We start from the raw sequence: 24,660 nt of genomic DNA on the forward strand, positions 1-24,660 counted from the left end.
ACATTTCCAGTATGTACCCTGTCGTCACCCGAAATCCACCAGGATAGAATCCAACTCCCCAGTGACTCGACAGAATAAAGCGGTGTATAGATAAGGATGATGGATGATTAACTGCTTGGCCAGTTGCTCATTACATGACACAGACACAAAAACTGTATGGTAAGTGTAAGAGGACAGGGAAACATCAGCTTCAAACTTTCAGACGTGTTGAACAGAAAGTGTGCTCAAAAAGACATGATGGAGGAGAGAGGACACTGGGGAAGTAAAGTGGAATTTCTCCTGGCTGTTGCTGGGAATGTCGTTGGCCTGGGCAATGTGTGGAGGTTTCCTTACCTCTGCTACAAAAATGGAGGAGGTAAGCAAACGTGATGCTCACTGCATGCTTGTGTTGAATTTGCAGTTTTGCTGAGTATATTTAATGCAATGTTTTCGTTGTTGTTTTATTTAGGGATGGATTTAAATGTGGAACATGCTACCAAGTAGCCAAATATCGACAATCTTTCCAAAATTACAAACTTCATATTTGAAATTGACTAAGCTGAGGCGCATTCACACAATAAAAACATGTTTAATTGATTTTAACTTTTCAAATAAATGTGATTGATAAGTTACTTAGTGACGAGATATGTAATCTCAATTGCAGTGATGTCCTCAAATTACTTGCTCAAGTCAGTAAAACAGAAACATCATGATTTAGAAACTGGAGTAGAGACTGGACACAAATTCAACAATTAGCAAATACATGGTGTGTTCAGACTTTCTGGTTGTCCAGACAGCAGTCCAAAGTCTGAAGCTGCTCGATTTACAGAGATGCACTTCAAGGTGAAGCGATCATCAGAATCTTCTGAATGACTCGTCAGTTTCTAATCGTTCACAAAATTTATCCCAAGGTTCACACTCTCCTTGGTGGGATTAATCAGTTCTTAAAACATACAACCTTTGTATAAATCTGGTTGTCGTCTATGTCAGGGAGTTCAAGGAAGAATCCAAATGCACACACACATGGCAAGCAGGCAAAAACACAAAAGCTTTGATAAAGAAGCTCACTGAAGGTTAACAAGTGAACAAACACAAGACAGCTGCTGATCCAGGAATACATAAGCCAATAAATAAATACAGTGCTGGTAAGCACAGCCGCTCGTCATTAGACAAACGAGCCAGTCAACTGAAGCAGAAGGGGGCGTGACAAAGACAGTGGGCTGAACAGATATAATGGAAATAATGGCTGTCAGGAGAACAAGGTAGACAAATGGATAAACTGGCAACTGACAGGGTTAGGATAAAGTTTAACTAGAGAGACAACATTTTTCAGTAGAAGGGCAGGCAGACAAGTGGGACAAAGAATTATACAGCCTGAAGATCAAAAAGGGTTGCATGGATAGGCAGGAGCCCAGCAGTGAAGACAAAACCTCTCTAGAGGCTGGGCAGGGGACTGATGGCAAAGCAGAACCATCTGGGAGGATGGGCAGGAGAACGACACACAGGTGTACCCTTCTGGAAGCTCGGCTGGAGGCCAGTTAAAGTGGGACTTCAGAGTTGGGTCAGACAGATGCTAACAGATTGCAGCAGACGGGGCCCACGAGCTTGTCAGCCCGGGTGTCTGCTGGGAGGACCAACTCTGGAACAAAGGAGATTTCAAATAAATGCAATCCAGGAGCACGGGTGCAGGTGACTGCGTCAAGAGGAGGTACGTCAGGGGTCTCAGAAAAACACTCAGAAATAGAGCAGATGTCAGCAGACTCAGAAACAGTCTTTGTGTCAGCTGCCTGTGGCCGGGACCTTGGTACCTTGGTGGAGATGGTCCCAGACACGGGAACAAAGTACGAATAGCTAGACTCAGGAACAAAGGAGACATCTGCCAGAACAAATGAGGTAACAAACAAGGCTGACTCAAGAAAAGATGTTGGATCAAGTAAGGCATCATCTGGTGCAGGAACAGGGTCAGGAATAGGTAAGATGTTGTTTAACTCAGGTGCTGGAGACATATAAGTCCAGAGGCAAGGCAGCAGATGAGACTAGGTGAAAGTACAAGCACATAGGTACACAAAGTTACTAACTTGAAAATAGAGCAAGAAGTAACTGAAGTGGGATATGAAACATACACAGACCAACACAGACAGACACAAACAGGGAAGTACAAGAGATATGTGAACAGGAAAAACACAGAGGGAACAGGCTTACAAAACAAGACCAGAAATTGAAACTCAAAAACATGACCATGTACAGCTCTGTCTGTGTTTTTTGAAGATATTCCAAATTTGGGTGCTCCAGGAAGCTCAAGTGTGCTGCAGTCCAGTTGAAGAAAAGTACAGGACACATGTTGAGACGACCTTCATTCAGAACAACTAACGTAGTGGATTTTCATTTATTTGATGATGTAAATTTAATTCATTTTTGTCTTGACGTACCAAAACCATAAACTATTGTGTTAATGCAATGAACCTCTACTGATTTGTCAAGAAAAATCAATAAACACCTATATGATGCAAATATCATCCATATTTATTTACTCATACTGTAGTGTATTTGTTACATAGAAAATGCAGCACAGGTATGCAACACTGTGTATTTTGTGTACTGTGTAAGTTCAGGTGCGTTCTTGGTGCCATATCTGGTATTTGTGGTGACCTGTGGGGTACCCCTGTTCCTGCTGGAGACGACCATGGGCCAGTACACTCAGGAGGGCAGCATCACATGCTGGAGGAAATTATGCCCACTGGCAGAAGGTACAGTGCACTGTTCAAGACTTTATTGTAGCAGAGTATGAAAAATAAAATCATATACTGCATGCATCACACAAAGCTTCAGAAAGATCTCTCTATAACACAGTCATCGTCAAACACAAATGCATGTCATTCTGACATAAATGGTTAAACCTATCAAAGTGTCCAGTCTGAAACACATTCACTTGTAAAATCAAGTAACTTTTAAATATTTCTAAGCATTATTAGTTAGCTGTTTAATTTGCTTTTGTTTCACGTCTTGTTATCTTTAAAGTCTTTTCCTCAGTGACTAAACAGTTCTAGTAGCAGAGCTGGTCAGTCAGATTCCTGTGGTTCCATACAACAAACAGTTTGGGTAATAGGTAAATGGAGGTTTGTCTATAACAGAAAATATCAAATCTGGCCCTGCAGGTATTGGCTATGGAGGGCAGCTGATCATCCTCTACGGTTGTATGACATACCTTATTATTCTGGCCTGGGCGTTGCTCTACCTCGTGTTCTCCTTCAGCTCCCAGCTCCCCTGGGCCAGCTGCAACAACTACTGGAACACAGGTAAATGCAAAGATTGTTTCACTGTCTGATGCATTGAGGTCAAACAAACGTTAAAACTAACATAGAACTTAACTACAGAACATAATGCCTCCAGTCCAATGGTTGATTCTGCATAAAAACATACAGGTTTTACAGCACGGTCACCAACATGGCAAAAATGTCGATAAAAACTCTGACAATTGTTCTTTTTTTTTTATTTCTTCCCTCCATCCTTCTAGATGACTGTGTAGATTATTCAACAAAAAATGCCAGCATACGGTGGACAAATCAGACCAATTCAACCTCTGCAGCCATAGAATTCTGGGAGTATGTCTGCATAGATGAATAAATGAAACCTCAAGACTATAATACACATTTAAAGTTAGTATTTGATTGACATTTAATGCTAAACAAAGCTGTTCATCTTTTTACTTCCAGACGACGTGTGCTGGCTATCTCAGGGGGCATTGAGGAGATCGGCAGCATCAGGTGGGAGGTGCTGTTGTGTGCAATTGCTATGTGGATCATCTGTTACTTTTGTATCTGGAAAGGGGTCAAGTCTACAGGGAAGGTATTTATAGAGACAATAAAAACTAGTTTGAATGATTACACAGGACAATCTGAAATGATTTTCCTTTTCAAGGCGGTGTATTTCACTGCTACCTTCCCCTATGTGATGCTGCTGATTCTCCTGATTCGTGGACTCACTCTTCCTGGTGCACTACAAGGAGTGAAGTTTTATCTTCTGCCTGAACCCTCACGACTCACAGACCCTCAGGTAAATGTCTGATGGTTTTAACAGTGCAGAGAGCAGGTGGACAAATGTACTGACTGCTGCTGTGGGAACAGGTGTGGATGGAGGCTGGGTCTCAGATCTTCTTCTCGTACAGTGTCGTTTGCGGATCCCTAATTGTGCTGGGAAGCTACAACAAGCGCAACAACAATTGCTACAGGTCAGTACTTGTCTATGAGTGATTGGGCTTAATGTTTAGTTTTAGGACTCAGAAAACCATCAACGTTTCTGACAGGTGCAAGATAAGAGTCAAGCAACATCATATTAAAAATATTTCAGACACATGCTATGAAATGAAAGAGTACTCTCTGTGTTTCCATATTTTACAGGGACTGTCTGTGGCTGTGTTTGCTGAACAGTGGTACCAGTGTTGTAGCTGGATTTGCAGTCTTCTCAGTGCTTGGATTCATGGCTCATGAGCAGGGCGTTCCCATTGCAGAGGTGGCAGAGTCAGGTATAGATTCAGAGATATTCAGAAACATAAAATTTCATCTTCCTGCAGACAGTGTTGTGGAATTTGACTATTTTCTACCAACTTGTTACACTTCATGATACAGTAGTAAAACTGGGGAAACTTAATTTTTCAGACAAGACCCGTTAGCTGTTTGAAGTATTTCTTTTCATTGGTCTCTTGTAAAACCAAGAATCTTGAAGGAATATTATGTGTTAGAGAACAACAACACAGTATAGAAGTATAACTAGAGAGGATCACAGAAGTGTTCTGTGTGACATGGACAGTGAAGAGGAAGATCTACAGAACATTACCTGGGGCCACCAGGGCTTCTCGAAAGCTTATCTAACCTGGAATTTTGGATTGTATTTAGTTTGGATCGGATTTTGGATCCATTTGGCATGACATGTTGCTTGGCTCTCCAAAGCAGACATTACCAGAGCTTTCAAAGTCTTGTCTGTTGGTCCTGACAGCTTCCATTTCTTCAGTGTTTTCTGCAAAAAAGCTTATTACATTGTCTGACATTCAGCTGCATGAGCAGCCCTGAGATCTTCAACTCTCTTTCTGAAGCTTTTTGTTGGATCCTCAACAACAACCCACAGACATCTGTACATTGATCATCTTCTTGATGATTTCCTTGTCATCACTCCCTCCGTCCTAACCTCCAATCAATCATCTTCAACCTTCTGGCAAAAGCAGCAGCCATCCTTCCTCTCCCTAATAAGGTCTCATTAGCTAATACATGAAAATTGGAAATGTGTTTCTGGGAGGATTTTCTGTTTTTCTGGAGACGCCTTTCCTTCTTCTATCTTCACTATATCATCAAACCTGAGGACTTTCATCTTTACACAGATTTGATTTTTCACTTCCAAATGGCCCTCAGAGTTTAGCTTCCCTCAACTTTCAGTCCAGTTTCCCCTTGTCTACATTCCTTGAGTTGTACCTCATCATCAAAACTTCCATTTTCTGTGGGCATAAATGGTACAGGAAGTCCATGCTCATCTACTCAGACTTCGTAAACAGATCATGAACAAATCACAAGCACAAGCTCATCCTGTGCAGGCTTACATTAATCTCACCACCACTTCCTCCACCAAACAACTTACATGTCCATGCATCGTAACCACATCATTTACTTTTTGTCCTTCTTTTTGTTTCACAAATTCAGACTCTTGGCCCCCAAATCACACATTCATATGACTACAGCTCCCCCATTTTCAGCCACCATATTCAACTAGTTCCACTCACACTCTCAACCTACAAAACAGGCTAGGACTGTTTCAAGTCATATCATGTCAACTACCAACTGCATTTTCCCTCAGTAGACATGTCATTTTACAATCTAAACAGTTATCCACCCATAATCTATACATTGCTTTATACTCTGTAGGGTCGGAGGGGGCTTTTGGGGGGTGTCTGTTGACTGAGGGCAAATGCAGGATACACCCAGAACAAGTCGCCAGTCCATCACAGGGCAACACAGAGAGACAAACAACCAAGCATCCATCTCTCATTCCAAGGTGCCAGTGCTTCCTAAAGGTTTTCAAAAACAAGTACCTGTCCACATAGCAAAGCATTCACTCCTCACATCAGATGTTCTCAATCACTGCATCCTTAATGATGTTCATGCTACTGTTCCCTCTCAGTCAGTGATCTATTGTGTAGGACTATATGTTGATAATCCCTTCTTGCATACATCAGACACCTAAGACTGGGATGTTAAAGTGAGTGAGGGTATCCTCTGGTTTATCAAGTGGACACCCTATGCTATAAAGTATATGCTGGCCTTTTTTAGTTTCTGACGGTGCTCTGAATTCACTCCAACTTCATCCATTAGTGTTCTTCTCCCAAGCTTATGACATCCCATAATGTCTCACCAGATCAGCCACCCAGACAACCTCCTCATCCATCCTCATCCTTACATCTAATACGCATTCCCATCATTCAATATTGTCTTTCCTCATTTAACTGACAAACTCCCATTGTTAAATTGCTGTAGCACAGTTCTTTGCTCTTACAAGCAAAGGCTATTGTTTCCAAATTGTCTAAAAGGCAAGCACAGCTAGTAGAAGGAGAACATGCAGTCAACCATCATTCTGATGTTGTTTTCCAGGTCCAGGCTTGGCGTTTATTGCTTATCCTCAGGCTGTAGCCATGATGCCTCTGCCTCAACTGTGGTCCATCTGTTTCTTTGTCATGCTCATTCTCTTGGGTTTGGACACACAAGTAAGATGCATTTGTCAAAGCATTCTTTTGTTGAAAGATTTAATTTATATTTAGAAAACTGATTTCTTCTCATTTGTCCGTTCACTGTACAGTTTGTTGTCATGGAGGTGGTGATGACGTCTGTCATTGATCTGTTTCCTAAAGTTATGCGCAGGGCAGGCCGACGGGAGAAGTTCCTCGTCATTTTCTGCTTAATATGCTTCTTCTGTCAGCTTGTCATGATCACTGAAGTCAGTATTTAATGTTCTATTACACATTTTCTCATCACGCCAATATTGGTATGTATTCCTGTTAAAGATAGTATTCATAATGCATTTTTTCCTCATTGCAACATACAAAGGAATGTTCAGCTGAAAGGGCCTTCATACATTTGAGGAAGGAAATAAATGCATATCATATTGATATCTTGATTGTTATCCCTAGGGAGGGATGTATGTGTTCCAGATGATGGACTACTACGCTTGCAATGGAGCCTGCCTCCTCTTTCTCTGTGTGTTTGAAACGCTGGCACTGGGATGGATATTTGGTAGGTATGCTGTCTGTAAAACACTATTTACTTTTTACCATGATATGTTTTGCAGAGAGCTAAATCTGTCAGGGTTACCTGAAAACCAACCCCTCCCTGTTACTGTTTTGCAGTCTGAGTAGTACTTCTCATGACAAGTAACAGGTTACTTCCACCTTTAGGTGGAAAGCATATGCAAAGTCCTCATACCAAGTGATTCACAAACATGGTCTGATCTGATCAACTAATCCTGTTTAACTGATCTTGTTTCTCCCATCAAGGGGCAGATCGGTTGTATGACATCATAAAGGACATGACAGGGGTGAAGGCCAACCCATTTTTCAAAATCTGCTGGCTCTACCTCACACCGTTGGTCTCACTGGTGAGACAGGCTTTCTGTGTTTCAGTGCTATAATGCAGTCATTAGATCAGAATCAGACTCCAGAGACTGAACCATCTATTTTTGTTTTCTTAGGGATCTTTTTTATGTTCTTTAATTGAGTACCAGCCTCTGACCTTTAATCGCTGGTACGTGTACCCAGATTGGGCATATGTGTTGGGTTGGCTACTGGCCCTCTCCTCAATCCTGCTTGTGCCTGGATGTGCACTGTATAAGTTGATCACTGGGACTGGAACTCTCAAACAGGTGGGACAACTGTGTAACTGATTATTAAAGCAACAAATGAAAGAGGAAGACAAGGTGTATGTGTCAAATATAATGTTAGAATATGTCAATTTGTAATTTGAAAATCCAAACTTTTACATGGACAGGAACATAACTACTGGACCCTTTAAACATTTTCAAAAAATACACAATAATCCAACTTAAGATGAGTAGAGTCTCATGTTCACAGTGTTTTAATAAAATTAAAATCAAAGGTCAATTAAGGTGCTTCACAATGTCTTTGAACAGTGAGTGTAGCTTAGTATGAAATGTCAAAAAGATTTGATAAACAAGTTAACTCTCAAATCCAGTTGTAGCTTTAGAATTACTATTCTGATTATGTAGGAGAGAAGTCCTTCATTTATTTGAAAGTCACATGAGCATGTTTCCAGAGTACAAACTACGTTCTTCTTCTGGTGTTCATTAGCAGCATTAACGCTGTTTTCAAACTGGAGCAATGCATTTAACTCATATGTTACAACTACTGTTCTACCCTTTTGCTGGGAACTTTCACTGAATATTTCTCTCTACTTCACAGCGGTTTCATCACTTGTGCCAGCCTGTACTTGAAAACTTACCGACCCAACAGCAGGAAAGGAATGACAGTTTACTAGGCGATGGATCCTAAACTTGTAAAGAAAAAATATCACTGCACTGGGGAATGGTGATCCAAGCAGCTTTGACCCTCCCATGTTCCCGGAAAATAGAGACTCACTGGACTACTGACTGTAGAACTGTGTTTGTCATCTTTTTTTTTAAATTGTTTTTTGTTTTACCGAGAAAGAAAATTATAAGTATTGTTCCGCTTTGTAAATCAGTTTGTTAAATATAATCCAAACTGTATGCCTTTCACAAATTTCAAAATTACTTATCCAAAAAAATTTTATATTTTAATTCAAGGAAATACATTGTTTAGTGTGAATCAGATTTCTGTAAGAAATTACATTTTACCAAACAATATTGCTAATAAAATGTTCAAATGCTTTTGCTTTTTTTTAATCATAAAAGGATCAACAACTCTAACCGCCTCTGTCATTGAAAGAGAATCTTTAGTCAGATTTGGACATAGAAACCTGACACATCATATTCTAAAAACAACGGTGTCCAAGAACTGTAAAGCTATGCAACTTGTACTTCATATGAGCCACATAAAACCAATATATTCAAGGGGCAATAAGAAATATAAGTGATGTAAAACTGGAATGACTGAGAACAAACTAAACATATCTTATCAACATAAGATTTTTCAGTTAAAGAAAATAGAAACAAAAATGAGAAAAAATGGAAGTGGCCAATTTACAGCTGTCTTTAGATGATTATAAAATGACAATTTATTTTAATAATGTTTGTAAATATGTTTTAATTTTTATCCCTACAGCTGAATTATATTTTCTTTAAAAACCATATATTTTCCTGGTGAATTGCAGAATTAAACTTGAGTGATTGTTGGATTTACAACAACTTTCACAGGTATTTTGCTCAATCCCAGTAACACTAGGTTTAAATAATCATGAAAAATACATAAAACCACATATATTATCAATTTTTTTTAAAATTATGGATGTCAACACACCACTGTTCTGATGATAAGAAGGCAAGATGATGGCATCTCTGCACTCTCAGCAGCTTGTGGTCTGTTAGTGTCACCAGTGGAAATACATACATACATACATATACTATATATATTTCACTGACAAACCAATTACAAAGCCATTTATTTTTATTTTCTCAGAGTTCTTTCAAATATTCTTTAATTGAGTACCAGCGTCTGATGTTTAATGGCTGGACTAGGCCTATGTGTTGGGCTGGCTACTGGCTCTCTCCTCAATCCTGACTGTACCTGGTTGTGTACTTTCTTTCACAGGTTTGAGTTGGGAGATGTGGAACGTTGGATGAATCCTCATGGTTGTGGGTAATTTTAAGGCAGACAGGACTGGGGTTTATCACCTGCTCAATGACAAAAGGTTCAATAAAATGTCGAACCAATTTCTTAGACTCTACCTTGAGGGGTAAATCCTTGGTCCAGAGCCACACCCTTTGGCCAGAGGAGGACACAGAGGTAGAAATATGGTGATGAGTGGCCTGTCGCTTCATCCTCTGAGAAGAACGTAGTAGAGAGGCGCGTGCCTGCTTCCACAACTTCTCGTTTCTCTTAATGAAGGTCTGAACAAAAGGAACAGAGATTTCCTGCTCCTGTGAGGGATACTGGGGAGGCTGATAGCCCGAAGAGCACTGAAAGGGGGAGAGTCCAGAGGAAGCATTAGTCATAGAATTGTGGGCACACTCCGTCCAGGGAAGGAGGCTCAGGGATTCTCCAAGGTCATCTGCCATAAGAAGGTCTCCAGTGACTGATTTGTCCGTTCTATCTGGCCGTTTGATTTCTGATGAAATTCAGAAGTGAGGTTGATGGTCGCCCCAAGAGTGACACAAAAGGTCCTCCACACTTCCAACATGAAGTGGAGCCCGCGGTCGGAGATGATCTCCACAAGGACAAGCGACACCTGGCTCCGGGACCCACGGCCTTCGCCAAAGATGCGGCCAAAGACATAGTCTCCACATTCCTGGGGTTCATCCACCCGGACATCCAGGACACGGTGATCAAAATGACCAATCTCAAGGTGGAAGGAACAGAGCGAGCCCCAGATGGATGGAGAAGGATGGACAGGATGTGGTTTCACGCGTACCTGGGCTCGCTCATTCTGTCCAACGTCTACACGTGCAGCTACGCATGATAGATGCAAATGTACCTGGGAAAATCTGACAAACGAGGTCCACCGGAGAAGAACCTAGCTTGTCGCATCGTCATGGACCTGATGCGGGGGCTGGGCTCGGGTAGGACCGTGACATGCGACAACTTTTTCACTTCGTGCCAGCTAGAGACTCAAGCCCCGTCCACACGAAGATGAAATGAGGTCTAAACGCATAAGTTTCTTGCCAAATCTGCGTATCATCCACACGAAGACGGCGTTTTTGGGGTCTGTAAACGATCATTTTTGAAAACGGGTTCCAGAGTGGAAAGATTTTGAAACGCCGTTTACGCAGCTCCATGTGTACGGGCGTCATAGTTTCGTATCTTCATTGACACGCATGCGCCACACGCGGCCACGACTACAACAATGGCGGTGTACAGTGTAGCAAATGTTCTGATGAAGCTCTCTGTTTACAACTTTTGCCGCAAGTGCATGCACACACAGTTTTTTTCTTCTGTTTGCGCTTGTTTCCGTCATATCGTTACAGCGCCCCTAGAGGTCTGGCATGTGTTTTATAGCGTTTCAATGCGTATTGAGTGCATTCGTGTAGACGCACACAATTTCTGAGACGCCTTCGTCTTTACGGCGATTGTTTTTGAAACTGTTCAGAGTTTCGTCTTCGTGTGGACGGGGTCTCAGACTCAGACTCGTCTGACTCAACACCTAGTGCAAATTATATAACGGGGGCTGGGGTCGAGATCAACCCCCATAAGAACCTCTAGTTCCCACCAACCTCCAGAAGGAAGGGCCATAACAAGAAAAAGATCAACAGTGACCCCCTAAGGTACATAAGGGTTAATAAATAACTGATGAAGACATGTAGCGTATTCATTAATAAATAGATTTGGAGGTAGGTAGGTCTGGATAAATGATCTGCAGTGAACTTTATGCGACTTATTGGAAGCTGATATTTCTTAGTTGGGTTTAGTTTACCTGGATCTCTTTCTAAATCCATGACACTGCTTACAGAGTATTTCTGACAGCTCCGATCTGTTATTATACTGGAGGTGTAACATTCACAGGAGACTGAGTTAAAGGAGGCAAGAAAACCTTTTGAGTTTGCTAGAAAGCAAATCTCGTTCCAAAATTGCGCGATAGCTCGCGAAATCGTGCGAGAGCTGGCGCCGGTTTTGGCGGTTTTGGTATTTTTATTTTTTTGTTGCGCTTTGCCATGAATGATCAAAAGCCGGCCATTATTCCTTCAGACTAAACTGAGTTTGAGGGGCACTGAGGAGGTCAGGCTTGGTGTCGGGGTGGCATCGTTTTTATTCAGACAGGCTTTTGCCTGACAGCTGCTCCATTTTATTACACCGCCAATGTTTGTCTGTCTGTCTGTGCACAAAATTACTCAAAAAACGGACAAACGGAGTTGGATGAAATTTTCAGTAAAGGTCAGAAATGACACAAGAACCAAGTGATTAGACTTTATCAGTGATGCAGCTTTTTGTCTGGATCCATGGATTTGTTAAAGATTTCTGTATCATTGTGAGATAGCGGCACGACGTCACTGTAACCATGACAACAAGTGAACACTACGTCAGCTGCCTGCTGATGATCACAGTTGCGATCTTACTACAAACTGACCGCTGCAGACTTATCAGGACTTATCCATCAGAAATGAACCCGAAGTCAGCTGATAGATTCCAGCCCTTTGCGACACTAATGAGGATTAATCAATGTTTAGATAACGGATGGATGGATGGCTGTTTGGTAATTGAAATTCCCAGATCATCCATCTATTTCTATCGTGTGTCTGTTTTAAGTAAAGGGGCAGATAGTAAAAGATTTTCTTATCTCTACAGCTGAATTATATTTTCCTTAAAAAAAACCCATCCTGTTCTGGAACATTGCAGAATTAAATCTGAATTATTGTTGGATTTCCAACAACTTTCACAGATATTTTACACAATCCCTGTAACACTAGGTTTAAATAATCAAGAAAAAAAACATTAAAACCACAGATAATATTTAAAAATATATATCTTCTGTCCACTGGGTAGCCATGAAACTGCTGTGACACAACAGGCCACAAGCTGCTGAGAGTGCAGAGATGCCATCATCATGCTTTCTTACCACTAGAGCAGAGGTGTGTTGCATCACAGCGGTCTCAGGGCTATCTTCCCAGGTCATGACAATATTCAGGTAGTGGTTGGACTGTTGCTGGATAGTGGCCCAAAACCAGAACATGAATGACTTTATGTATGGAAGGTAATACTACATTCTGTGTTACATATCAGCCCCCTGCCTTGATAATTACTGCTTACCACCACACACGTCCACTAATCGAGACAAGAGAGACAACACAGAGGTTGGTTAAGAGATACAACAACAATGTAGTCTAATAATTTAAAGTTTGTAGGAAATGATGTGCATTCATGTGTCCAAAGACCTTCAGTGTAAAATTATCAAGGCCATAAAATCACAGACTGATAGACGTGGTTCAGAGAAGACAGGTCGGTTGTGATTTAGTGCTGTAGCATTCCTAAATAGTATTTCTTGAGATAACTCTGATGCATTTTAAGGAACTCATCAATATGAAAAGAAATGCTTTAGATTTCCGTACTTATATTGAATCCATTCCAACTCTGGAAACAATGAATGCCTTTCCTGATCAGTTGCTCATTTCAAATTTGAATTCATTGTCAGTCTGGAGATAATTCACATTTCCACTAAACTCATTAACTGCTGTGACAGTTGCTCATTACATGACACAGAATTAGTAGTAAGGCACAGAAAACCAGTCTGCTAAGCATGACATGACAAAAGTAACATCGGTTTCAGTCTGAACATTTGGGTAAATTGAACAGAAAGTGTGCTCAAAAAGACATGCAGGCCGAGGTGGAGGAGAGAGGACACTGGGGAAGTAAGGCGGAGTTTCTCCTGGCTGTTGCAGGGAACATCGTCGGCCTGGGTAACGTGTGGAGGTTTCCTTACCTCTGCTACAAAAATGGAGGCGGTAAGCAAACATGATGCTCACAACACGCTTATGTTGAATTAATTCAAATTTTGGTGAATTTATTTAATGCAGCTATTTTTAAACTCCTATGCTACAGGACTTTGTTTATAGGTCACATGGCTGAATCCTACAAACTCGATCATTGTAAATGAATTAAACAGATGCAACTTAAGTCTTTTCCCTTCACCTGACTGAAAAAAAAGACATTTGTGTTAAAAGTTGCCAAGAAGTACAGCTTGATGTTGACTGTGGCTTACTAACAAACCAAGGAACCACAGCAGGCAAGCAATGTGCCAAGATAATTGTGTATTTGTCACTGAATATTCGCTTACAGTTGTGATTGTCTGGAGAAAAGGAGCAGTGAATCTGGCATAATCTAAATATGCTATCTGGCTATGCAAGTAAGTTATATATCATCAGTTTTTCTCCAGAATTACGGACTACGCATTTTAAACAAAGCTGAAACCCATGCACAATAGAAACGTCTTTATTTTTTATTATTTCAGTTTAACATTTCATAAAATAATAGATCTTTTATATAACTGGAGGTGATGTCCTCATTTTTTTGTTCTTATCTAGAATTGCTTCAACAATTAGCAACTACACTTTTGGTTCAGAGAATTTTGTCGTTCCGGCAACAGTCCAAAGTCCAAAGCTGCTCAATTTTCAGAGAGAAGCACTTCTGGTTGAGGCGATCATCAAAACCTTCGAAATGACTCATCAGTTTATAATCATTCACAAAATGTATCTCAAGGTTCACAGTCTCCTCAGGGGGATTAATCAGTTTTTAAAACATGAGCCTTTGTGCAAATCTGGTTGTCGTCTATTTCAGGGAGATCAGGGAAGAATCCAAGTCCACAGACACATGACAAGCAGACAAAAACACACAAGTTTTGATAAAGACACGTACTAAAGTTTAATATGTGAACAAACAAAAAGCAGCTGCTGATACAGGAATGCATAACACAATAATTAAAGTTATCCAAAGAAATAAAATCCGAAAATCATGAAGAGGAATCGGAATGAACAGCTGCAGTATGCACAACTAACAAAATAAACAAACGCATGACCTAGCAAATCACATTGCATAGGGTTAAAATTAAACTAAAGAGTGAAAATTTTCCAGCAGAAATGCAGACAGATAAGTGGGACAAAGAAGTGGACAACTTGAAGGTCAAAAAGCAGGCAGATGGATGGGCAGGAGCTCAGCAGTGGAGACAAAACCTTTTAGGAGGCTGGGGATTGGACTAGAAGCAAAGGTGGTGCCCCTCAGAAAGGTGGGGCAAAGACAGAGGCCCTCTGGAGAACAGGCAGAGTAGGCCAACAGCATGGAAAGGACCCCGCTTGAGGCTGAGCTGGAGGCCAGCAGTGAAAGACTTCAGAGATGGGTGAGTCAGATACTGATGGATCCCAACAGGCAGGGCCCACAAGCTGCTAAGGCTGGGTGTCTGCTGGGGGGACCAACTCAGACAGAGGGTAGACTTCAAGTAACTCAGACCAAGGAGCAGGGGAGCAGGTGAATCTGACCAAAGAGAAAGGATGTCAGGTGCCTCAGGAACAGTTATTTTATCTGGCTTATAAAGGGACTGAGAAACACTTATTTGGTCAGCTGTCAGGGTCTGGGCTTGACGTTGATTGACTCAGGCACACCCTAAAACAGGACAGATGGTCGTGTTCCAGACACAAGAACAAAAGAGATGGGGGCCTTCACACACTCAGGAACAAAAGAAATGGCTGCCAGAACAGACTTGGGAACAGAGGAGGCATCGTCTAGAATGGATGAGGGAACAGACAAGACGTTGGTCTTCACCTGACACAGGAACAAGCTCAGGAACGGGTGAGATGCTGGCTCAGGTGCTGAGGAGACAAAAGCCAGGAGGCAGGACACCAGGGCCTTGGCTTCCATGATGGAAGGGGCTGGTGAGGTAGACGAATTGGGCTATAGTAAAATCATATTTCCAAGTAGTTTTGCAGCACCATAATCCTAAACTATTGTGTTCATGCAATGAAGCTTCTGTTGACTTGTCAGAAATGCAACAAACACCCATGCAATGCAAATAACATCTATGTTTCTTTACTCAGAATTGTTCAAGTATGCAATTTTGTGTGATTTGAAAATTTAGGCGCATTCTTGGTGCCATACCTGGTGTTTGTGGTGACCTGTGGCATACCGCTATCCCTGTTAGAGACAACCATAGGCCAGTACACTCAGGAGGGCGCCATTACCTGCTGGAGGAAGTTATGCCCACTGGCCGAGGGTATAGTACACTATCCAGGACTTTATTGTAACAGAGGATAGAAAGTGATGTCACATATTGTACACACTATGGAAAGCTGTAGGAACATTTCTTCACAACAAAAATCAAATACATGAACAAACACTGCACCGCCAGTTATTTGCAACAAATACATTCAGATGTAAAACCTAAATCTAATTTCATATTGTCTAACTTTTTATATTGTTAATTTTGCATATATTTATATTTTTCTGATCCTGAGAGTGACTAAGCAGTTGTAGTAGTACAGCAGCTCAATCAGGCTCCTGTGGCTCTGAACAGCAAGCAGTTTGAGTCCTGCGTAGATGAAGATTTGTTTCTAATAGGAACTGTCAAATCTGCCTTGCAGGTATTGGCTATGCAGGGCAGCTGATCCTCGTTTTCATCTGTACAACCTACATTATTATTCTGGCCTGGGCGTTGCTTTACCTCGTGCTCTCCTTCAGCTCCCAGCTCCCCTGGGCCAGCTGCAACAACTACTGGAACACAGGTACAATTCAAAGATTATTTCACTGTCTCAAACATTAAAGCTGCTGTCCGGAGTTTGAATCGCAGCGTCTCCCAAAACGCTGTTGGTCCCACCGTCCCTCCCTCTGATTTCGCCCCTTTATTTGTGCACGCGCGCAGTACATGAGAGAAGTGCCCGGAGTGCTGCAGCATATGGCCTGTTTTGCTGTTTTCCCCTCTTCTGCATTTAGTACATTTAGTAAATAATAAAGGAATTACGTTAGAATGCTGTATTGAGTCTAACTTGTCCTAATACCAAAATAACATGAATCTGCTACGACGAACGAGTAAAGTTTCAATATGTGATTACACTCGTGTATCCCTCTCGATGACGTTGTTTATCAAACTTAGTGCATTTACGCGTGTATATGTGTTACATTGTTTATTTATTTCTATCTAGAGTTCAGAATTGCATGACTCCTCTGACGAAGAGTATGTCCCAGACGCCCCAACATCTTCCTCCAGAGGTCGGGCATCTAAACGAAGCCCGCAGGCGGGCTATGGAGGCCGTGGTCGGGGAGCGACGCGAGCACCTCGAGCCAAAAAACGTCCTGCAGTCTCTTGGCCTGACAAGCCGTGGGATCGGTAACTTTTCTGGAAGTTGCTGAGCCCTGATGCTCTCTCCTCCACAAGCAAAACAAATGTGCGCGCGGTTGCGTAGTGCGTAGCTCGCCCACCTCTGCATGGGCTTGCTTGCTGTGCGCGTAACCGTTGATTGACAGCATGACAAAGCTGAAGCTCGAACTTGATTGGTCGGCAGCAACCGGCGCTTTTTGGAATAACATGGGGGTCTATGAGAGGAAGGCGGAGCTCAGGAATAAATTTTCATATCGCGTTATACTAACATTATATTATAGTATCAAACTAGACTAACACATTTAAGCTTTGTTAAAAAATGATACATAAATTGAAAACAAACGGAAACTCCGGACAGCAGCTTTAAGGTTAAACTCAGGTTAAGATAAATGTAGAACTTAACTACACAACATTACACCCTCAGTTCAATAGCTGACTCTTGCATAAAATTTGACAGATTTAACAGCTGTAACTGTCACCAACATGGCAAAATTACCAACAGAAATCATTACAAATGTTTGAAAAAAAGTTGTCTGAATCTTCCTTCCATCCTTCTAGATGGCTGTGTAGACTTTTCATCAAAAAATGCCAGCATGCCATGGACCAATCAGACCAACTCAACCTCTGCAGCTACAGAATTCTGGGAGTATGTCTGCACAGATGAACAAACAAAGCCTCCAAATTATATTTCACATTCTGAGTTGCTATATAATTAACATTTAATGCAAGTCAAAACAAATTTCCCTTTTCAATTTAGACAACGTGTTCTGGCTATCTCAGGGGGCATTGAGGACTTAGGCAGCGTCAGGTGGGAGGTGCTGCTGTGCCTAATTGCTATGTGGATCATCTGTTACTTTTGTATCTGGAAAGGTGTCAAGTCTACAGGGAAGGTATTTATATAGATGGAAAAACTATTTTAAATGATTGCACAGTATAATCAGAGATGCTTTCAAGGCTTTTCTTTTCCAAGGTGGTGTATTTCACTGCTACCTTCCCCTATGTGATGCTGTTGATTCTCCTGATTCGTGGACTCTCTCTTCCTGGTGCACTACAAGGAGTGAAGTTTTATCTTCTGCCTGAACCCTCACGACTCACAGACCCTCAGGTGGGCGCTTAATGATGTGTTTTAACAGTGCAGAGAGCAGGTGGACAAATGTACTGACTGTTGCTGTTGGATCAGGTGTGGATGGAGGCTGGGACTCAGATCTTCTTCTCATATGGTGTTGGTATGGGCGTCTTAACTGCGCTAGGAAGCTACAACAAGTACAACAACAACTGCTACAGGTAAGTACTTTTTAGTCTGTGTCTGGCCCTAATATTTAGATTCTGATGTGATTACAGATCACTTCTGATAAAAACCTTATGTTATATCTTGTTAACATGTCCATACAGTTTTTTTAAAATGCTGGAAAACACATCAACTACACAAACATAAGCAATCAATAATATAGTTGATTCTTTCCACCTCGAAACTGCAGTGTAGTAATGACAGGCTCTGAAACTTCAGACTTCCCCAGTTTCCCTGGTTTCATGCATAACAAACCTCAGGAGCCAATCTAAGGTGAGACTTTCTGTATCATTTCTCCTTCAGTGGTCCAGTACTACAATGTTACTCCAATATTACAATTTGCCATTGCGTAGCATGGTGTAATTTTCCAGTCATTGAACAGAGTTAAAGATGTTAAAGATGGGGTGGTCGTGCTTCAGCTGCTATGAGTGAGGATGGATGGATGGTAATAGAGATTCAAACTTTATTCATTTGTACATTCTAGATGCAACAGGAGTGTAGACTCGTGTTACAGGTCCCCGGCTTTGGAGGGGGCCCCAGCAACAGAAGATGAATCTCTGTATAAAACAGAAAAGTTAAGCAGCAATGAAGACACGGAGCATTCAGCTTCTCATCCAGTTGGTGTCTTATTTTCAAAATTCAACATAAAACAATTATATCAACCATATTCATATATATCATAGTAACCTTTTACATTCAACAGCCATACAGTACAATCTCAGTTAAATTCAATCCTGAAACCTTAATAACAATGTGCAAATTATCCATAAGCAAATATAAAACACTGCAAAATAAAACCTACTTAACCCCAAAGACCTGCCTACAAGACAATACTCAGGTAATAGTAACTCGACTTCCCGCGGCATAGTTCCTGCCCGTTCAGTGACACCTGAAATGGCCGCGTTACACACACACACAAACTCGCGATTTTTCCAATATTAATTGGGAGGCTAAAATAGTATTGCAATACTTTTGTGACATCTCCCCAGGTTAAGGTGGCTTTACAGCGTTTACAGTGGTCATTTTAACCAATTACTAACCTGTATAAAACAGAAAAGTTAAGCAGCAATGAAGACACGGAGCATTCAGCTTCTCATCCAGTTGGTGTCTGAGGTGTGGGCGGATGCTCCCCCCCTTAGACAACCCGGGGTGCAACTGCTCCCGTACCAAAAGTTCCACCTGTATGCTGCTTATAGTTATTATTTCTTTCCACACTACATATGGAAAATGAATCGACATAAATAACATCCAAAATTACGAGGGCAAATATAAGGTCTTAGGAAACAGTAAATAAATGATTGATTGAAACAACATATTTCGCAGGTTAAATGAAGTACACACATAAGTGGTCACCCAATTTTGGTGTGCACCACACACTCCCCCACAAAAATGAGAATGGCTCCACACATCTCACACACTCCTTATCTCAAGTGTTTAACCCTTAGCCATTTTCCTCTTGCCTTTAAATCTCTACTTAACAGACATGCGTTGTTGATGGAATGTATATAGCTGGTGTGTGGTGAGTGTATGGAATGTATGGTGTTTGTGTGTAAAAGATGGGGTGTGAGCATGGCGTACAGATAGGTAGCATATATGGTGCAAAGGTGTATGCAGGTGAAGTGTTATGAGGCACAACTCTAGCCAGTGAATATGGTGCAGTATGTCCGGTTACTGAATTAACAGTGGCCTGTGTTTGCAATGATGGTTCACCCAGCGACTCATAGGTGAGGATTTGTCGTGGCTTCCTCTCACGGGCTGATCTTCTGACCTCAGGGTGAGTATATGCTGCGAGTGGTGTTTGGAGTCTGGCCTCTGGTTCACTCTCATCATTTTGAGTTTCTTCCTCAGGACTGTCACAGCCAGGAGGGTCCTCATTCCTGTATTGATTGTCCTCGGCTTCTTCTCTCGCCAGCGTCTGAGCTGGAGCTGTTAAGTGTTCAGGTTCAGAGTCATGATTCGGTAAGCGATCGGTCACATGGAGACTTTCTCTCCTAGTAGATGGTGGTACAGGTGTTTCTCTCACTGATGCTTGAGGATGTCCTGGAAGCATAGCAAGCTGTTGACATTCAGTATAAGGTCTCTGTTCCATTCTTTCTACAGGTGCCCTTAACCAGTATCCTGGGTGACATTCATCATCCGAGTCACTTTCTGAGTCGTCACTATTGGTTGTTATTCCTGTGTGTTTTAGTGTCTTTTTCACTTTCACTTTGTGTTGTTCAGGATGTTTTTCTCTTTCAGGGGTTGGCCTGGCTGCAGCTGGAACAACTTCCACTGGTAAGTCATTTACTTGTAACAAGAGGTTGCGGTGCAGTGTTCGGGTTTTCTGCTTGTTTCCAGACTCAGGGTGAACAATGTACACTGGATTGTCGGCCAGTTGACTCTCAACAATGTAAATGTCCTTCTCCCAGTATGATCTTAACTTGCCGGGTCCTCCACGCTCACTGAGGTTCCTAACGAGAACCCTGTCTCCTGGTTGCAGTCCAACACCTTTGACTTTCCTGTCATATGCCACTTTCCCTCTTGCACTAGACTTTTTACTGTTCTCACTGGCAATCTGGTAAGCCTCAGTCATTCTTTTAGCCCATTTTTCTGCATAACCTTTGGGGGAGAATGATTCTTTTTCTCCACTAAGGCCAAACAACAAATCGACTGGGAGACGTGGATGACGACCATAAAGCAGGAAAAAAGGTGAGTAGCCGGTAGATTCATGACGGGTACAGTTGTACGCATGTATAACATGCGGGAGGTACTCCTTCCACCGCAGCTTTTCACTTTCCGTCAACGTTCTCAACATCTGGAGTATGGTGCGGTTCAGACGCTCAGCTGGGTTACCCTGTGGGTGATAAGGTGACGTCCTTGAATGTCTCACTCCAGACAGGCTTTGCAATGTCTCAAACAGTTTGTTCTCAAATTCGCGACCTTGGTCGTGATGTAACTTAGATGGATATCCAAATCTGGGTATGAAGTCACTAAAAATGCGCTCAGCAGCTGTTTTTCCGCTCTTGTTCTTTGTCGGATATGCCTGAGCAAATCTAGTGAAGTGGTCAACTATGACAAGGATATATTCATATCCTCCCAGACTGGTCTCTAAATGCAAATAATCAATACACACTAGCTCTAGGGGGAAGCTGGATGTGATGCTGCCCATGGGAGCACGAATATGTGTGGCAGGCTTCTTAGACTTGATGCATGGACATTTTTGGGTGACGTATTCGTCAATTTCTTTTGCCATGGACGGCCAGTAGAATCTCTGCCTTGCAAGGTGGAGCACCCTTTCTGTGCCCACATGGCCCATTTCATTGTGCAGGTGTTTCAGGGCAAGTGTCCTATATTTAAGGGGGAGGACAAGCTGTTTTCGGTCATGTGTCTGCCTGTACAGGAGGTTATTTTCAAGGTGCAACTTGCTCCACTCATGCAGTAGCTTCCTTGTGGCTCCACTCATTGAGTTCCGTGCTTCATCAGTTATCTTTGTGTTTGACACCTTCAACTCAATGATTTTTCCGATTGATTGGTCCTCTCTTTGAGCCATCACAAGATCATTGTGGCTGATAGCTGGTAAGTATGAAGGTGGCTGTTGATGAGAGTCTGGGATGGAGAGGTTGAGGGCAGCGACCCAGGCTACATCCTTATGCTCTGCGGCCTGACTTCCTTCCCACATAGCACGCACTGCCTCATCTGAGAACTCTTCTGTACAGGCCATTTCATAGCTGTCCATGTCCAAAGGCAGACGGGATAATGTGTCGGCATCAGCATTGGACTTTCCAGGCCTGTATTTAATGTCAAACCGGAAATCCGAGAGTTCCCCAACCCACCGATGACCAACAGCGTTGAGCTTTGCTGTACTCATGACATACGTCAATGGATTGTTATCCGTGTAAATGGTGAAATGTGGAGCATAGTATAGGTAGTCACGGAACTTCTCACACACAGCCCATTTTAAAGCGAGAAACTCCAGTTTTCCACTGTGTAAGTGGTAATTACGCTCGGCTGGGGTCAGTGTTCTCGAACCATATCCGATGACCCTCAATCTGCCATTCTGCCGCTGGTAGAGGACTGCCCCTAGACCCTGGTCTGATGCGTCGGTGTGTAGTGTGAAAGGCAGATTGAAATCAGGATACGCCAGGACAGGTGGGTTTGTCAAGAGAGTAATTAGATGTTCGAGAGCTTTCTGATGTTCAGTGGTCCAATCAACCGGTTCTCGGGAGGACAGTTGTGGGCGTTTGCTGTTTCCCCCATGTGTTGAAGCTTGCACTTTCCCTGGCTTAGTCTGAAGCAGCTCATAAATTGGTTTTGCTATCCGAGAGAAATCCTGGATGTATGAGCGGTAGTAGCCCAGGAACCCAGTCAGTTTTCTCACATCACCAACAGTGTGTGGTTTCTTACTCGTCAGGGTTTGTACAGCTTGAAGGTCTTGTGGGTCTATCCTGACCCCTTCAGCGGACACGAGGCGACCTACGTACCTGACTTCTTTCCTGAAGAGCTCACACTTCTCCGGTCTCAGTTTGACTCCATGACGCTGGAGAGCCTGGAGAACTTTGCGCAGAGCCTCAACATGTTCATCGAATGTCTTTGCATAACAGAGCACGTCGTCTAGGTATGGAATGCAGCATTCATCTCTGAGAGGGCCAAGCATCTCCTCCATGCTCCTCTGAAATGTGGCAGGTGCGTTTGACAGACCAAAAGGGATACGAACCCATTCATAGAGGCCCCAGGGAGTAATGAAGGCAGTGAGATGGCGGCATCTTTCAGCAACAAAGCCTTGATGGTATGCTTTCCCTTGGTCTAGGATACTAAACCATGCGTATCCTCCCAAGGTGTCTGTCAAGTCTTGGATCCTAGGCAGCGGATGCCGATCAGGTACAGTCTTTTTATTCAAGAGGCGATAATCGATGCACAGACGCAGACTGCCATCTTTTTTCCTCACACAGACGACTGGAGCTGCATATGACGACTGGGACTTGACTATCCAACCTTTCATCAGCAGTTCCTGTATGTATTCCTTTACCTCTCTAAAGAGTGGCTTTGGGATTGATGAGTACGCTCTCTGAACAGGGACTTCATCCTTCAGGGTGATTGACATCTGCAAGCTTGGAATGCATCCAATATCGTTACCATCACATGCAAAAGCTCCTGATTCTTCACACAACATTTTGTTAACTTTTGCTCTTTGTTCCTCATCAAGGTGGCTAAGGTCCACAGGAGGTTGCCACGGCGACGGACTAACATCAGCAGGTGATACTACTGCGCTGTTAACTGTCACTGACGACTTGGATGTTTCTGGCGAGTCTATGGTGATCACTTTCTCAACACTGTGGATGCTGCCAAGAGCTGTTTTCCTTGGTAAGAGAATTTCATGTTTTGTATTATTCCCCACCGGTACAGCTACATAGGGATTTCTTGGATTTTGTATCTCCAACAGACCTTCACCAATATCTAATTCCACCAGCTGCACATTATTGTCATCAGGCTCGAACATGAAGGCTGCCTCAGATGAGTTCATGTTAGGTGAGACATGACATTTGATCCAGGCCACCTGACCTGCTGGGATGACAGTGTCTTGTTTACCTGTTCGTAGGCGGCTGCACAGCACAGAGGGCCTGTCTGTCTGGATGAAGTGTACCAGGACTCCCGCCTTTTCCTCTGGGATCGACATGGCATTACAGATCAGGTTTGTGAGGGTTGGAATCAGTTTTTCTGGTTGTTCTTTGATCATCTCTTCCAGCACATTGAATCCAAGCAGTGGCCTCTCCAAAACAAGACTGCTGACAAGAAAGGGCACAGTGAGTGACAGGCTAGGATCCTCGTTTCCCTGCAGGTTGACTATAAGAGAGACCCAACCATCAAACGGGACAATATCACCATTCACAGCATAGATTTGAAGCTCTTCTTCATCATCAACAATTTCACTGAGTGGTCTTATAGTGGTGTCAGGTAAGTACCTGGTCTTCCAGTCTCTATCAATCATACTCACTTGGGCTCCGGTATCAAGCAGTGCAGTGACAGCTAAACCATTTAAGTTACAGTGAGTGAGAGCTTTTCTTCCAATCAGCTTGGCTAGTCGCTCACTTTTACCATTAGGTGAGTTATGTATGGGTGGGTCAGCTGCCTTATCTGGTTGTCTCTGTGTCCATTTCACTTTTGACTTGTCTTGTGTTTGAGTGTTGGATGTTGCCAAACCTTCAGGCTGGGACTGTGGCTGGAATCCGGTCACTGTCTGTCCCCCGGCAGCGACCGCCTCCAGTTTCCCTGACGTGTTGGTCTCTTCAGGCAGCCCACTGCTCTATGGCCGGCTTCACCACAGTGGAAACAGTGATTGCATTCATGACAGTTCTGTTCAATACACTTTTCACAGGCATATGTTTTTCCCTCCTTTTATTTTCTTTTCCTTTCCAGGGTTGGTTTGATTCATCTGGC

General features: G+C 42.6%; 2 protein-coding genes and 1 long non-coding RNA gene across 4 annotated transcripts in view; 2 read left to right on the forward strand and 1 right to left on the reverse strand.

Moving 5' to 3' along the window:
• Window positions 1-8,916, forward strand: LOC110964589 (sodium- and chloride-dependent GABA transporter 3-like). 2 transcript variants are annotated; one of them, XM_051958182.1, is made up of 14 exons: window positions 1-355; window positions 2,592-2,726; window positions 3,135-3,275; window positions 3,494-3,581; window positions 3,693-3,825; window positions 3,898-4,032; window positions 4,104-4,207; window positions 4,377-4,501; window positions 6,612-6,724; window positions 6,817-6,954; window positions 7,148-7,250; window positions 7,511-7,611; window positions 7,705-7,875; window positions 8,432-8,916. In XM_051958182.1, the coding sequence occupies exons 1-14, from the start codon at window positions 157-159 to the stop codon at window positions 8,519-8,521; spliced, it is 1,776 nt and encodes a 591-aa protein (XP_051814142.1). In that variant the 5' UTR covers window positions 1-156; the 3' UTR covers window positions 8,522-8,916. The 2 variants fall into 2 exon arrangements, with proteins under 2 accessions (XP_051814142.1, XP_051814143.1); XM_051958183.1 differs by lacking the exons at window positions 7,705-7,875; window positions 8,432-8,916 and having other exon boundaries at window positions 5-355; window positions 7,148-7,254; window positions 7,511-7,617.
• Window positions 1-24,660, forward strand: part of LOC110964584 (sodium- and chloride-dependent GABA transporter 2-like) — a 51,335-nt gene that overhangs the window by 16,811 nt on the left and 9,864 nt on the right. Inside the window, exon 7 of the mRNA XM_051958184.1 lies at window positions 18,139-18,242. Within this exon, the coding sequence (XP_051814144.1) occupies window positions 18,139-18,242 (104 nt within the window). The remainder of the gene's footprint in view (window positions 1-18,138; window positions 18,243-24,660) is intronic.
• LOC127536848 (uncharacterized) overlaps window positions 7,462-24,660 on the reverse strand; it is a 24,278-nt gene continuing 7,079 nt past the window's right edge. The window contains exon 2 of the long non-coding RNA XR_007946048.1: window positions 7,462-7,492. This is a non-coding gene — a long non-coding RNA (uncharacterized LOC127536848). The remainder of the gene's footprint in view (window positions 7,493-24,660) is intronic.

The sequence above is a fragment of the Acanthochromis polyacanthus genome, chromosome 13 (genome assembly GCF_021347895.1).
Source record: "Acanthochromis polyacanthus isolate Apoly-LR-REF ecotype Palm Island chromosome 13, KAUST_Apoly_ChrSc, whole genome shotgun sequence".
Lineage (NCBI taxonomy): Eukaryota > Metazoa > Chordata > Actinopteri > Pomacentridae > Acanthochromis > Acanthochromis polyacanthus.